This window comes from Trifolium pratense, linkage group LG4 (assembly GCF_020283565.1).
Source record: "Trifolium pratense cultivar HEN17-A07 linkage group LG4, ARS_RC_1.1, whole genome shotgun sequence".
In the NCBI taxonomy this organism is placed as follows: domain Eukaryota; kingdom Viridiplantae; phylum Streptophyta; class Magnoliopsida; order Fabales; family Fabaceae; genus Trifolium; species Trifolium pratense.
Window position 1 is genome coordinate 28309674 of NC_060062.1, and position 14511 is coordinate 28324184.

Consider the following 14511-nt stretch of genomic DNA (forward strand, 5'->3'; position numbering starts at 1 on the left):
GTAATCATGTTGTAAAATTTTATAAGTTCTTCAGGAACTTAACAATATATCTATCAACAATGGCTATGGAAAATTACAATTTTCCAATCCTTCTGGAATACTTGATATTAAATTTTTACTTATTCAAGAACTATATCTTTAGGGATATTATATTAAAATATTAGTTCTTCAAGAATTATACCACCAATATTCATAAACATTGATTATGAAAAATTGTTCTTTAGCGATACTACAAGAAATGCTTTAATATTGAATTTTAAGTTCTTCAAGAACTATACAAATAATTTTTCATTAACAATGGTTCGGGAAATTCATATTCTTTGAGTAATCCATCGGAGATCATTATTATTAAAGCATTAGTTCTTCAAGAACTATATCACAAGTGATCTTCATAATGATTAAGAATAATTTATTCCTTGTGCATTCAATTGGATATTCCATTTTTCTTCTTTAGTTCTTCGGGAACTAATTTGCCCACTTTTTACTCTTTTCATTATTTTTTTCACTTCTAGTGAGAAGCCGAAATTTTAAAATTAACACAGTCATGACTATTACCACGACCATGACCACAATTTTTTTTTCATGGTAATCGTGTGTTACTACATTCACTTCTGGGAATGGAGTAACATCAGTGGATCAGATTTCATTTACTTTTGGGAATGATTTTTCATTTATTTATCATTGATATATACTATCATCAAATAATAAAATTAAGCAAATAATTAGATAAGCATAGTAAACACAGTCTAATAAAAGGTAATTCCAATTATTTTTATTAATATTAATATAATGTAACGTTCTAAAATTTTATAATGCAAATTAAATAGTAACATAATGAAATTAATAATAATTATAATGTAACATATGCTATGAATGAGATTAATTAGTAACTTATTGAAAATAAATTCGAATATTTTTATGCTTTAGCTTTACAATATGATGATACATATCAAATTATTAATATTATTTATTTATTTTTAATCAGCATGATATGCATAGATTATACACTATTATTATTATTATTATTATTATTATTATTATTATTATTATTATTATTATAACAGTAAATAAAAATAAATTCAATAAAAATTATAAATAGCCAAAACTCTAAAAAAAATTGATAAAGCCATCCTTCAGGGATGCATGTATATGTATTTTGAATTCTTCTGGAATTCATAAGAAATAATTTATAGAAAGTTCGTCAAGAACTATATAACATCATTATAATGTAAAATTAATCATTTATGCAATTCTTCAGGAATGCATACAACATCGAGTTCTTCAGGAACTGTATAACATATATTATAATGTAAGAGAAATATATATATTGGTGCAATCCTTCAGGGATGCATAAATATATTGAATTATTCATGAGTTCTTCAAAAACTCTATAAATATAATAGATCTTATCAATTATTTTGTACATCCTTCAGGGATGTGTCCCAATTGAATTCATCAAGATTTCATGGAGAACAAAATTTGGATTTTTAAGTTCTTTAAGAACTATATAATAGATCAAATCAGTTATTTTTTTCAATCCTTCAGGGATTGATATTTTAGAAGCGTAGGTTTATGAATCTTCAGGATTCATATTTTAAAAATTTCACTACGATACTTCTGGATCGTAGGCTGTGAATCAATATGAAAAAAACGAAAAAAATAGAATAAAAAAATACAAGAAATAAAATTATCACCTCTCATGGTTGCTATACCTTTCTAGAGAGGGGAGAGAGACTATCGTGCTGATAACGTGTTATAAACTATTTCTAGATAATAACAAGAATAGAGAAGAAGAGATGAAGGAGAGAAACAGAAGATAGAATAGACTCTTGTATTATTCTATTCAAGGTGTGTGTTTACATGACAATACAAGTCCTATTTATAGGACAATAATGAGCCAGAGGAATGGACCAATGCTTAATGGGCATCCACCAAATTATTCATAACAATATAAACATATTCATCTTATTTCTTCATTATTTTCATCATGTTCTTCCGTAAAATAAATTTAGAATCTTCAAAAATATTAAATTAAATACACTTCCAAGTTATTTAAATATTTTCACTTCAATCTTCTTCCTTAAACTCAAAATCCCCAATTTCATAAGGTCATGTTATATGATGCACCCGAAACATTTGTTAAGCATACTAAAAATTAAAGAAGAAATAAAAGATAAAATTAATGTTGATAGGATAATTTTTACACTTTTAGGATATTGAATGCACAAGTTCTAAGATAAAATTTTCTTATTAATATGTTTAACTAATGCTGGAGGCATTGTTTACCATTTTCCTACTAATAAACCATAAATTTATCATATCCAAAAAATTCTCAAAATAGGTGTAATGAAGATCTAGCAATGAACCGAACCAACTCGAACAAAGTTCGAGACTCGATTCGATAATTGATTCGTTGAACTTGTTTATGAACCAAATGAGCCGAACTTAAGCTAAAAATTAAGTTCGTTGATTAAGGACTCGTTTGACCCAACTTCTTTTAGAGCTTATGCAAACAACTTACGCAATTTTTATATTTTATTATAAGTTTGTCAAGTTAGTTTATGATAAAAGAGTTTATAAAATTACAATTTTCACTAGTGTGAACTTATAAAATAGCATAAAACTTAATTTATATTGCATAAGCTGTTTGCATAAGCTCTAAAAAAGCTGGGTCAAACGAGCCCTAAATGAGTTGAACTTGAACTATATATAGTTCGGCTGATTTGGTTCACGAGCTGGCTCGATTATGTATATAACACTTCAAAATATATTTTTAAATAACACTTAAAAAATTATTGTAAATTTATATATTTGATTTTATACATTTATATATATATATATATATATATATATATATATATATATATATATATATATATATATATATATATATATATATATATATATATATATATATATATATATATATATATATATATATTTTTGAAAGACATACATTTATATTTATATAATTGATTTTTTTTTTACAGATATTTGATTTTATACATTTAAATAATTTATGATATATATAAAATACTTTAAAGAAACTAAGAGAGACACTTAACTGTTATGAACTATTTCTAAAGAATAGAGAAAAAGGAGAGAATGAGATAAGAGAAATGAATAGACTCTTGTATTATTCCATTCAAGATATATGTTTTACATTGTAATATAGTCACACACACACACACACAAATATATATATATATAGGAGATTACATGGGCCAATGATATGGGCCGAGACTAATGGACTAATGCTAATGGACATCCACAATATTCACAACATTAACAATAATAAATAAAAATGATTAACATTAAAATTGATAGACAATGTCATGCACAATGATGTGTTTTTACGATTTGACAAATAAATAATCTCACATCGGAGTGTATATAAAAAATGGAGAATTTATCGAGAAAAAAAATTCACGGCGAACTCTTGAGTTGAGTTTGTTAATTGCAAAGTGGAATCTCTCATCTTATTCATCATAGGCAATGCCTTATATAGGCTTATTTACAACTCAATTGTTTAGACTAGCAAATTGGCCAAGCCAAGCCTAAGCCCAACAGCAGGCCAGGCCAGCCTTGCGCGCGCGCCTGCAACATGCTGCTTGCTGCACAAGCCAAGCCACACAACACTAAGCCTAAGCACATAAGCCTATTCCTAACATACCCTCCCTTAAATTGAATCCCCAACAGATACAATTTACTTTACAAAATCATTCAGATCACAAATTCCAAGTCCCTCCCTTAATTTGCAAAAACTGTCAAACTTCAAAGGCTTGGTGAGGATGTCTGCCAATTGTTCTTCTGACCTGCAATGCACCAGCTCAATAACATTGTCCTTAGTGAGATCTCTAAGGAAATGATACCTGACATCAATATGTTTACTTCTACCATGCATAATAGGATTCTTAGAAAGCTTAATGGAAGAACTATTATCACAGTAGATCATAGTGCATTCAGGTTGCTTCACTCTCAAGTAACTCAGAATATTCCTAAGCCATATTCCTTGACAAGCACATGATGCTGCTGATACAAACTCTGCTTCAGTTGTGGAAAGAGTCACTATAGGTTGTTTCTTAGAGGACCAGGAGATGGCACCTGAACCAAGCATAAACACAAACCCACTAGTACTTTTCCTGTCATCTAGATCACCAGCATAGTCTGAATCACTCCAGCCAATGAGCTTCAGATCCTCACTTGAACCAGCTCTGTACAAAATTCCTAATCCCAGTGTTCCTTTTAGATACCTTATGATCCTTTTTACAGCAATCACATGCATCTCAGTAGGCCTGTCCATGAATCTAGCTACCAAACATACAGAATAAGCAATGTCAGGTCTTGAAGCCAGCAAATACATCAAACACCCTACCATTTGCTTATATGTAGTACCATCAGCTATTCTTTCATTTGCATCTTTGACAAGCTTACACCCAGGCACTATTGGATTAGTAACTTTGTTGCAGCTCTCCATTCCAAATCTAACCAAAATCTCAGCAATGTATCTCTGTTGATGCATAAAAATACCATCACTGCTTTGAATTACTTCAACTCCAAGGAAATATCTCATCTTGCCCAAATCTGTCATAGCAAATCTACCTTTCATGGAGCTTTTGAAGTCTTCTATTAGATTGACATCATTTCCAGTGAAAATTAAGTCATCTACATAGAGACTAACAATGAGTATCTCATCCTTCTTTCCATATTTAACAAACAAAGTGTGCTCATAGGGACATTTCACAAATTTTTCAGAACTGAAATAAGCTTCAATCTTACTATACCAAGCTCTAGGGGCTTGCTTCAATCCATACAGAGCCTTTTTCAATTTGTACACCATGTTCTTGTTGCCATTACTATACCCCTCAGGTTGAACCACATATATGTCCTCAGTCAAATCTCCATGCAAAAAAGCACTCTTCACATCTAACTGAAACACATTCCATCTGTTGTTAGCTGCAAGAGCCAGTATAGCTCTGATTGTATCCCATCTAGCCACAGGTGCAAACACCTCATTGTAGTCAATGCCTTGTTTCTGAGTGTAGCCTTTAGCCACCAACCTTGCTTTGTACTTTTCAATCTCACCCTTTTCATTAAATTTTGTTTTAAAGATCCATTTCACACCAATGGCATTGCATCCATCTGGTAACAAAGTGAGCTCCCAGGTGTTGTTTCTTTTGATTGAATCCATCTCAGCATCCATAGCAGCCCTCCAAACATCAAGTTTCATTGCTTCATCATAAGTGTTGGGATCTTTACCAGTGCTATAGATGGCTAGATTATGAAGTTCTCTTTCTTCTTCTGCTTCTCTTCCAGTTACATATATGTCAAGACTCCTTGGTGGTTTTCTGATTCTAGGAGGAAGCTGTGTTACTCCATCACTATTACCTTCACTATCATTGGTGTTATTACTTATAATCATGTCATCATCTTCACTGTTGCCTGCTGCATTTACATCACCTTCATTGACTGGCTCAATTGGAATATCTTCATGAACTGAATCATCTTCTGCTTCATCATTGGACCAGTCATCATTATCTGTACTTTGTGTCTGTGATAGCTTGTTCCATTCCCATCCTTTTGACTCTTCAAACACAACATCCCTGCTAGTGATTATTTTCTTGTCAATTGGATCATAGAGTTTATAGGCCTTGGATACATCACTTACTCCCAGCAAAACACATTTCTTGCTTTTGCTGTCAAGCTTCTTTCTCTGACTGTCAGGTATGTGAACATGAGCTAGACAGCCAAACACTCTAAAGTGATTTACTGATGGTTTTCTACCACTCCAAGCCTCTTCAGGTGTCATGTCTTTAACACTAAAAGTAGGGCTCCTGTTCATAAGATATGTTGCCCAGTTGACTGCTTCAGGCCAAAATGACTTAGGTACCTTTCTAGCACTGATCATACTTCTTACAATATTTAGAATGGTCCTATTCTTTCTTTCAGACACACCATTTTGCTGTGGTGTGTATGCAGCAGTCAATTGCCTCTTTATCCCTTCATTGCTGCAGAAATCATTGAATTCATTAGAGGTGTATTCTCCTCCTCTATCAGATCTAAGGCATAAGATAGGACAACCAGCTTCTTTTTCTACCAATGCTTTAAAACTTTTGAAAACTTCAAATGCAGCAGATTTCTCTTTTAACATGTAACACCAAGTCTTTCTACTAAAGTCATCTGTGAATGTCATAAAATACCTGCATCCACCATTGGATTGAGGTGATATAGGCCCACAGATGTCAGAGTGAATGAGCTCAAGCTTCACACTAGCTCTCCAATTGGCTTGTTTAGGGATGATGTCTCTGTGTTGCTTACCAGTCAAGCAATCACTACAATTCTCATCAGAGTCTTCTAACTCAGGTAGACCTCTCACCATTTGCTTCTTAGACAAGGTATTGAGCCCTTTAAAACTCAAGTGGCCATATCTATCATGCCATAGCTGGGTGCTTTCTTGCTTGGCAGTTTGCAGACACATAGGCATTATAACAGGTGCAGAGATCACATACATTCTATTCTTAGACATGTGTGAAGTGAACAATAAGCCTCTATCATCATGATACACCTTACATTCATCATTCTTAAACACCACTGAAACTTGTTTTTGCTGTATCTGACCAATACTCAGAAGATTGGTCTTCAAACCAGGCACATAATATACATTGCTAATCACATGAACAATGTTATTAATGCTGAGTTTGATGTTGCCTTTCCCTTTCACAGGCATCTTTGAATCATCCCCCAACTTCACAGAGTCACTATAACTATCATCAAAATTAAACAGCCATTCTTTGTGTCCTATCATATGATTACTACAACCAGAATCTAGAAACCAATTTTCAGATTTTCCAATTGTATCAGAGAATTGCTGTTCAGTTTTAGCCATAAGCAATAATTCTTCATTACCATCATAAAATTCAGCATAGTTGACATTACCTTCCCAATCTGGACATTCAGATTGATAGTGACCTAGCTTGTGACAGTTGTAGCATTCAACCATCTCTTTGCTTTGTCTACCTCTTCCTCGACCTCTATTGGAATTTCTTCCTCTCCCTCTACCAGATCCAGATCCTCTTCCTTGTGAAACTTTCAAAGCTTGTTCTTCTGTGTTCACTTGTGATTTTGCTGAAGGTTTCTTCATCCTTCCTTCATGCACAATTAGACTACTCTGCAATTCATCAATTGACATTGTAGTTACATCGTTGGATTCCACAATTGAACACACCACATAATCAAACTTTGTCACCATGGATCTCAGGATCTTTTCAACAATTGCAACTTCTTGCAATCTTTCACCTTGTGCAGACATTCTATTTGCAATAGCTAGGGTTCTTGAAAAGTAATCTTCCACAGATTCTCCTTCCTTCATTTCAAGAACCTCAAACTCTCTCTTCAGAGCTTGCAGCTGAGCTCTCTTTACCTTTGTAGAACCTTGATACTTTCTTCTCATCGCATCCCAAATACTTTTGGAGGAATTACGATCAAGAATCGTATCAAGAATGGAACGATCGATCGATTGAAACAAGTAATTCTTCACCTTCAAATCCTTCAGCTTGCTAGCATTAGCAGCTTGAATTTCTTCAGCTGTGGCGTTTGCAGGTGCCACCGTGACTCCATCTTCAATTGAGGACCAAAGTTCTTTGGAACGAATGAGATTCTCCATGAGCATTGACCAATGGTCATAATGTCCATCAAACTTTGGAACACGAGACTGTGAGTGTTTGGATTCATCCATTAATGGATCAAGGAAGAAGCTTGAAGAAGAAGCTTGAAGATGAAGAAGAAGCTCGCGCGAAAAAAAACGGTTATAACGGTTTTGTTCTTGGGAAAACTGCAGTTTTCTCTCTTTCCTCAGGTTTAGATCTTTTAGGCTCTGATACCACTTGTTAATTGCAAAGTGGAATCTCTCATCTTATTCATCATAGGCAATGCCTTATATAGGCTTATTTACAACTCAATTGTTTAGACTAGCAAATTGGCCAAGCCAAGCCTAAGCCCAACAGCAGGCCAGGCCAGCCTTGCGCGCGCGCCTGCAACATGCTGCTTGCTGCACAAGCCAAGCCACACAACACTAAGCCTAAGCACATAAGTCTATTCCTAACAGAGTTTCGAGTTGAAAACTACTTGAACCTAACGAACAAAACCGAACTTCTCTTTAATTCTAAACGAGCCAAACTCGAGCCGAAAAAAAAGTTCGTGTTAAACTCGAGCCGAATTTCGAACGAAACCAATTCTTATCGAGTCGAGTCGAGCTCATACAGATTTGACTCGACTCGACTCATTTTCAGCCCTAATCTGAACTAGAAGGCCGAGAGCACGTGAAAGACTTGAGCCCCAATTTGTTTTTTTTTTTAATTTTATTTTTATAAAGGGTGTTAATTTTTAAAAGATAGTAAATATATTCTAGATTAAAGTATTTTTAAAAAATAAAATATTCCTGGTAGAGACATTTTCCAAGCAGAGTGAATGAAATTAAAAAATCTGAACAGAAAGCCAAAAATTGACGAAGAAGAAATGAGCAGAGCCATAAACTAAAACTAAAACATTGCTCCACGTCACTACTCTTCTCCTCTCATCATCCATGGCCATGGCGGTTTCAGGGTTGAGAAGTGGCACTTTACCATTGGTTCATCATCATCATCACCATCATCTTCGTTTCCCATTCGCACCTCCTTCCTTCATCAAGCTCAATGTTCATTCCAAGTCAAAGGGATTCACTCTCTTCGCTCGCTATGCTCAAACTCAGGACCTTTTCTCCTCTCGTCGATTCCAAGGTTTCTTCCTTCAATTCTCTCTAATCTCTACTCATTCACAACAACAAATTACCAAAAATTTAGTTTAGTAAAAAGTACTTTCCAATTATGTATTCTAATTTCAACAAATCATCTTCAGAAATATTTTTAGAATTCTTGTTCATAGAATTTAGAGAAACAGAAAAGAAAAATATCTGAACATTATTGATTCTGAGTCTGAAGTGATGCAAGAGAGGTACTACCTCTATAAATGTTGGTTGTTGTATTAAATTTGATGACGATTTGTATTGTTTTTACAAGTTTATACTTTAACAGGGATAATTAGTTAATGTTTACATTGGAGTATTTATTTATTACATATTGCAGAAAACGATGTAACATAATTAGAGATATAGTACCCACAACTGCAATCGGGAGGGGGCTGAATGAAACCAGTTGATGCCATAACTGACCCCGAACTAGATTAGGCTGTATAGTTGCGTGCAGAAGATACTCGGTTTACGCCAAAAAAAAAAGAGGATATATTGGTAAAACAATAATAATTGCAGATGAAAATTTAAAAGATGTCTTATGAAAAGGGACAGAAAAAACTCAAAAGGTCTTATATGTAGAGACAAGTAGTATTTGTATTAGGGACTAACAAATGAACTAAAGCAGTTGAAACTGTCACTAAGGCTGTGTTTTTGGGAGTTGGGTTTTGGAGGGGAAGGGATTGAAATATTATATGATTATCTATCATGTCATTCGTTCAATTTTTAGTTTTTTTAAATCTGGAAGTATGTGACTGCTGGATCCAGTTCCAAATATTTCACCCTATTAGAACATTGTTTATTTTTACAATTTTATGAATATAAAAATTTGTATCATTTTATTATTAGAAAGTGAAAGCTAATAATTGTTAATAAAAATATTTTTTTTTTCTTTCTCAAATTAATGTAAGTTACTCTGTGGCTGTGGAATGCTTTGAATTTTTGTGCTGAAATGGTTATAATTTGTGTGCTTATATTATGTCAGATAGTATTGAAAAGCTGCCCAAGCTTGTGGAGGACATTGTCCAGACATCTGTGGACACAGGTCCTAGGGGTGTTCTTAGGTTGGCTCAAGGTGTTCAAGCCTTTCTTGGGGTTGGTCAAGAGTGGTTAACTGATGTATCAAAGGTAAACTAACATTCTATATTGTTTATTTTCTAGACATAAGTTTTAATGTTTTTTTACCTTGTTTGAAGTTTGTGGCCAAGTCACATATTAGACTAACTTCTCGATGAAAGAATATAGTTTCACTGTTAAATTAGCACATGCTCATTTTTGTGAAGCACAGGTTGGTATGGTATGCACTATGCAGGTTGTTAAACAGCGGTTATAGTGGCACTATAGCGCAGGGGAATTTGAGTAAACAACTATTGTTCCGCGATACACTAATTAGTACAAAATAAAATATTGTCATATGGCAGCTACAACACTATCGTGTAACAAAATTTGAAAAAACTGCTATTTTCTGCAATTGACAACACTGATGGTATGGCAGGATTATTTTAAAATATATAGGTCTGAGATATCTTGATGGTGTATAGTGTATACATTATCTTGCTGGTGTATACACTGCCAACCTTTTGTTTTTTGTCAATGAAAAAAAAACGCATCTGTTCCTTATTCCTTTTGAATAGTAGTTTGTGTCTTTTCTTTCTCTCTTGACATTATATTTTTGTTTTTTCAATAAAAAAAGACAGTTGCTTAGCATTCTTGCATTATTTTGCAGTCAACAAATTCATCTGCTGGGTTACCGACAGAATTGCAACTTGGTCTACTGTCCCCCTTTTATTTGAGGAGGTTGTTTGAACGCCTTGGGGCAACCTACATCAAATTAGGACAGGTATAAGTGGATACCGTTACTTCCTTCTCACTCTTCTCAGTATGTGTTTTATAATTGTTGAAATTATACAGTTTTAGGTAAGGATGGAGGGGAAAAAAGATTAATGACCTCAAATTGTGTTATGGTTGTTTACACCAATGACTAGGCACTAACCCGCATTTAAACTACTACTATACTTCAAATCCTAATATATTGAGGACACAAATTATGAAATATAAAGCAATGTGGAAACTAATCCTAAGCACTGACCCCTGTTTCTATTAATACTAGACTCCTAGTCCTAATGAAAATAGGAAGCAAATCATGAATTAGAAAGAAATATGGAACCTATCCAAAGAGATAAAATGTAATATATTCTAAATTAAACCCAAGATGCAAGCCAAGTATTAAAGATATTTTCATATATTCTTTTAGTAATGTTATTTCATTGGTAGAATAGTTATGATACATCTCTGTTTTAGTATTAAATGACTCAATAATCAATATTCAAACATCTTAATAGTTTTTAGTGGGAGAGTAGTAATGTAAGTTGCTGTTAGAATTTACGTACCACTTGATATGATCATTTCATTGACACAAAAGTTCTTTCCTTATTTAGTAATTGATCTTCTGTATGCCTTGCACCTTTGTACCAATGATTATTTTTTTGTTTTTGTCTGGTAGTTCATAGCATCCGCACCAACACTGTTTCCAGCTGAGTATGTACAAGAGTTCCAGAATTGCTTTGATAGAGCTCCTCCGGTTCCTTTTGAGGAAATTCAATCCATATTGCGTAAGGAACTAGGAAAACCAATAGAAAGTGTTTATGAATATGTCGACCCAACACCCCTTGCTTCCGCTTCTATAGCACAGGTATATTTGTACACCTATCTATCTCTTCCAATAACTATTAAACTTACTGTGGCTGCTAATGCAATTGCTGTATATTATATAAAGGTTCATGGTGCAAGGCTAAAAGGCTCACAGGAGGATGTGGTTATAAAGGTCTTAAAACCAGGAATAGAGGACATATTAGTTGCAGATCTTAATTTTGTTTATGTTGTTGCTCGGTTAATTGAGTTTTTGAATCCTGAAATAAGTCGGACATCACTGGTAAGCAAAATATGGACACACTTCTATGTAAATACTTTTGCTAAAAATACAATATGAAAATAATGCTTCCTTGTGTGACATCTTTTCACAACTAGTGAAATTTTTAACTAGGTTAAATTCATCATTTTTTTGCATGTCCCTTTTACTCAATTCATTTTCTTTCTTGTTTCTTATATAATAAAGGATGCTTAAAACTTCTGTATCAATATTCTTCTGTTATTTGTTTTGTTGTCAAAATCACTACCACTGGATGGAATCGGCTACATGGATCAATTAATGTCATAAAACCGTGTCATGTATTAGGTTTAGAGATTGATGGACCTGTAACTAATATGAAACTAATATTTAAAATAAACTAATATGCTAATACTTATTTCCTGTTACAGGACCACTAACTTCTAAATCTCTCTTAACGGTTTTGTCAATACTTTCCTTTCGTCTCCCTCTACCTCTACCTTTGACTATTACATTATCCTCTATTTGGTGATGTTTCAATAAAAAACTTAATTAAACACTTATTTAATAAGTGATTATTGTGTAAGTGCTTATAAGCTATTTCTATCATTGAAAATGAAGTAAGGGTAAAATCTGCATAAGCTATTTTTGTTAGCTATATGGGGCTTATGGATAAATTGTAACCTATTTTCACAAGCCTTTCCAAACACTTGCACAAGTGCTTCCTTTCTCGTAACATGAGTTTCATTTTGTTAGGTTGGAATTGTGAAAGACATACGAGAATCTATGCTTGAAGAAGTTGACTTTTACAAGGAGGCTGCAAATATTGAGGCTTTCAGGAGATACTTAGAAGCAACAGGACTCACTGGGCAAGCAACAGCCCCAAAAGTGTATCAATACTGCAGTACACGGCAAGTTTTAACCATGCAAAGACTATATGGAGTTCCTCTTACTGACCTAGACTCTATTAGGTCATTAGTTACTAGCCCAGAAAGCAGCCTTATATCTGCTCTCAATGTGTGGTATGACTCCAAAATCTATTTCCAGTTAACGTCCCCATGTCTTCCCCTTTTAACATGATAGATATATAATATTGCTGCAGGTTTGGAAGTTTGCTTGCATGTGAATCTTTTCATGCAGACGTACATGCTGGAAATCTGTGGCTTCTACGTGATGGCCGTATTGGATTTCTTGACTTCGGTAAGCTTTTTCTTCCCTGTGCACGGTTTATATTTGGTTATACTTAAAGCTATAACGTTTTTCAGTAATTTTGTCCCCTGTTAACTTTCCAAGGTTTCAAATTTGTCTATAATTTATTTGGAATTTATTATTGCCGTGAGTCATCTTGGAAACTCTAACCAATGTTCTTTGCTATGTTCTTTTACACAGTATGCCTTTATCTTCTATTGACCACAAGTTTTACAGTTCTCTGCTGTTTGCAATGTAGATACATATACATGTATGAGATATCGTGTATTATGAATTTCAATCTATCTATAAAACAAAATTCAATCTACAGGAATTGTTGGTCGTATATCTCCCAAAACATGGGCTGCTATGGAAGTCTTCTTAGGATCAATTGCTATTGAAGATTATGACTCGATGGCATCTTCCTTAATTCAAATGGGTGCTACAAGCAACAATGTTAATGCTAGTGCCTTTGCCAGAGATTTGGAGAAAGTGTTCTCATCAATTAAGGCAAGTGTACTGTAACACACATAAACTCACTTGTCAGTTATAGGTGTGACAGTGACTTTGTATGTCAACGTTTACTGGTCTCGCTATTTTGCGGACCATTTTTCAGCTTTTTAATTTAGTTTCACTCAAACTACAAGGGAATGTTTATATATACTTGTCTAGACATGCATCCACACATCGACACTCTCTTAATCCAGATCATTCATGCAGATTGCAATATATAAATTTTTCACTACTTACGTTGTGCATTTGTGCAGGAGTTGGACACTGAAATAGTTATAGCAGCTAGAAGTGGAACAGCGAGAAATCCAGCTGCTATCGCTGCTAATGTAGTTGTTGATGAGAGGCAGATGAATGCACTATTTCTCGATGTGGTAAGATGTTTAGATTTTGCTAACTGGAATGCTAAGGCATCTTTTATGGAGTTTTTCTACTTATTAAGAAACAGTGATTTATTATGCTTACAGCTTACTTACTGTTTTGAAAGATGAAGACGATGCTTTAAAATAGCTGTCAATTTATTAATATATAACTTTACAGCATATGCTACTTGTGAAAATTTGACATTTTAAGCTAAAAATATTTCTTCAACGAGAAATAGTATTGGAACGGTATTTTATTTTTCCCGATAAGCATGAAAATATAGGTTAAACAAAATTTCCTCACTCCACAGTTTGGGGTTAGTGAATCTTATGGATTAAAGTTTCCACGTGAAAAAAAAAAATTGTTTGATGAAGCCTAATTATTATGTAGTACTTATGTCATCTGTGTATTCCACAGGTTCGTGTTAGTGAATCTTATGGATTAAAGTTTCCTCGAGAATTTGCGCTGCTCCTAAAGCAACTCTTGTATTTTGACCGGTACACACGGTTGTTGGCTCCCAATTTGAACATGCTTCAGGATCAGAGGATTTCTATTGCTTCCAATAAAAGAAGCAACTATAGAGGAAATTAATAATAAGTCAGTATATAAGAATATAAGAAATATAGATGTACTTAATTTTAGCTCAAAAGATTTTATCTATAATGTTACTTTTGTATATATATAAATGAAATACGCCATTGTTGTAGTAAGCCTGACTTTGGATGTTCCTAGAATTAGTGAAGTCAACATTCCTGATTCCTGATGGTGCACTCATTTACTC

At 33.6% G+C, this 14511-nt stretch overlaps 1 protein-coding gene across 2 annotated transcripts; it reads left to right on the forward strand.

The window, feature by feature from the left end:
* The first annotated feature begins 8438 nt into the window (after positions 1-8438).
* On the forward strand, positions 8439-14488 carry LOC123920185 (uncharacterized aarF domain-containing protein kinase At5g05200, chloroplastic). Of its 2 annotated transcripts, XM_045972375.1 has the most exons (10): positions 8439-8774; positions 9768-9910; positions 10509-10622; positions 11286-11474; positions 11559-11714; positions 12426-12691; positions 12772-12869; positions 13189-13367; positions 13625-13741; positions 14148-14488. In XM_045972375.1, exons 1-10 carry the CDS (start codon positions 8582-8584, stop codon positions 14319-14321), a joined length of 1629 nt encoding a protein of 542 aa, XP_045828331.1. In that variant the 5' UTR covers positions 8439-8581; the 3' UTR covers positions 14322-14488. The 2 variants fall into 2 exon arrangements, with proteins under 2 accessions (XP_045828331.1, XP_045828330.1); XM_045972374.1 differs by having other exon boundaries at positions 8448-8774; positions 11286-11714.
* Positions 14489-14511: the final 23 nt, after the last annotated feature.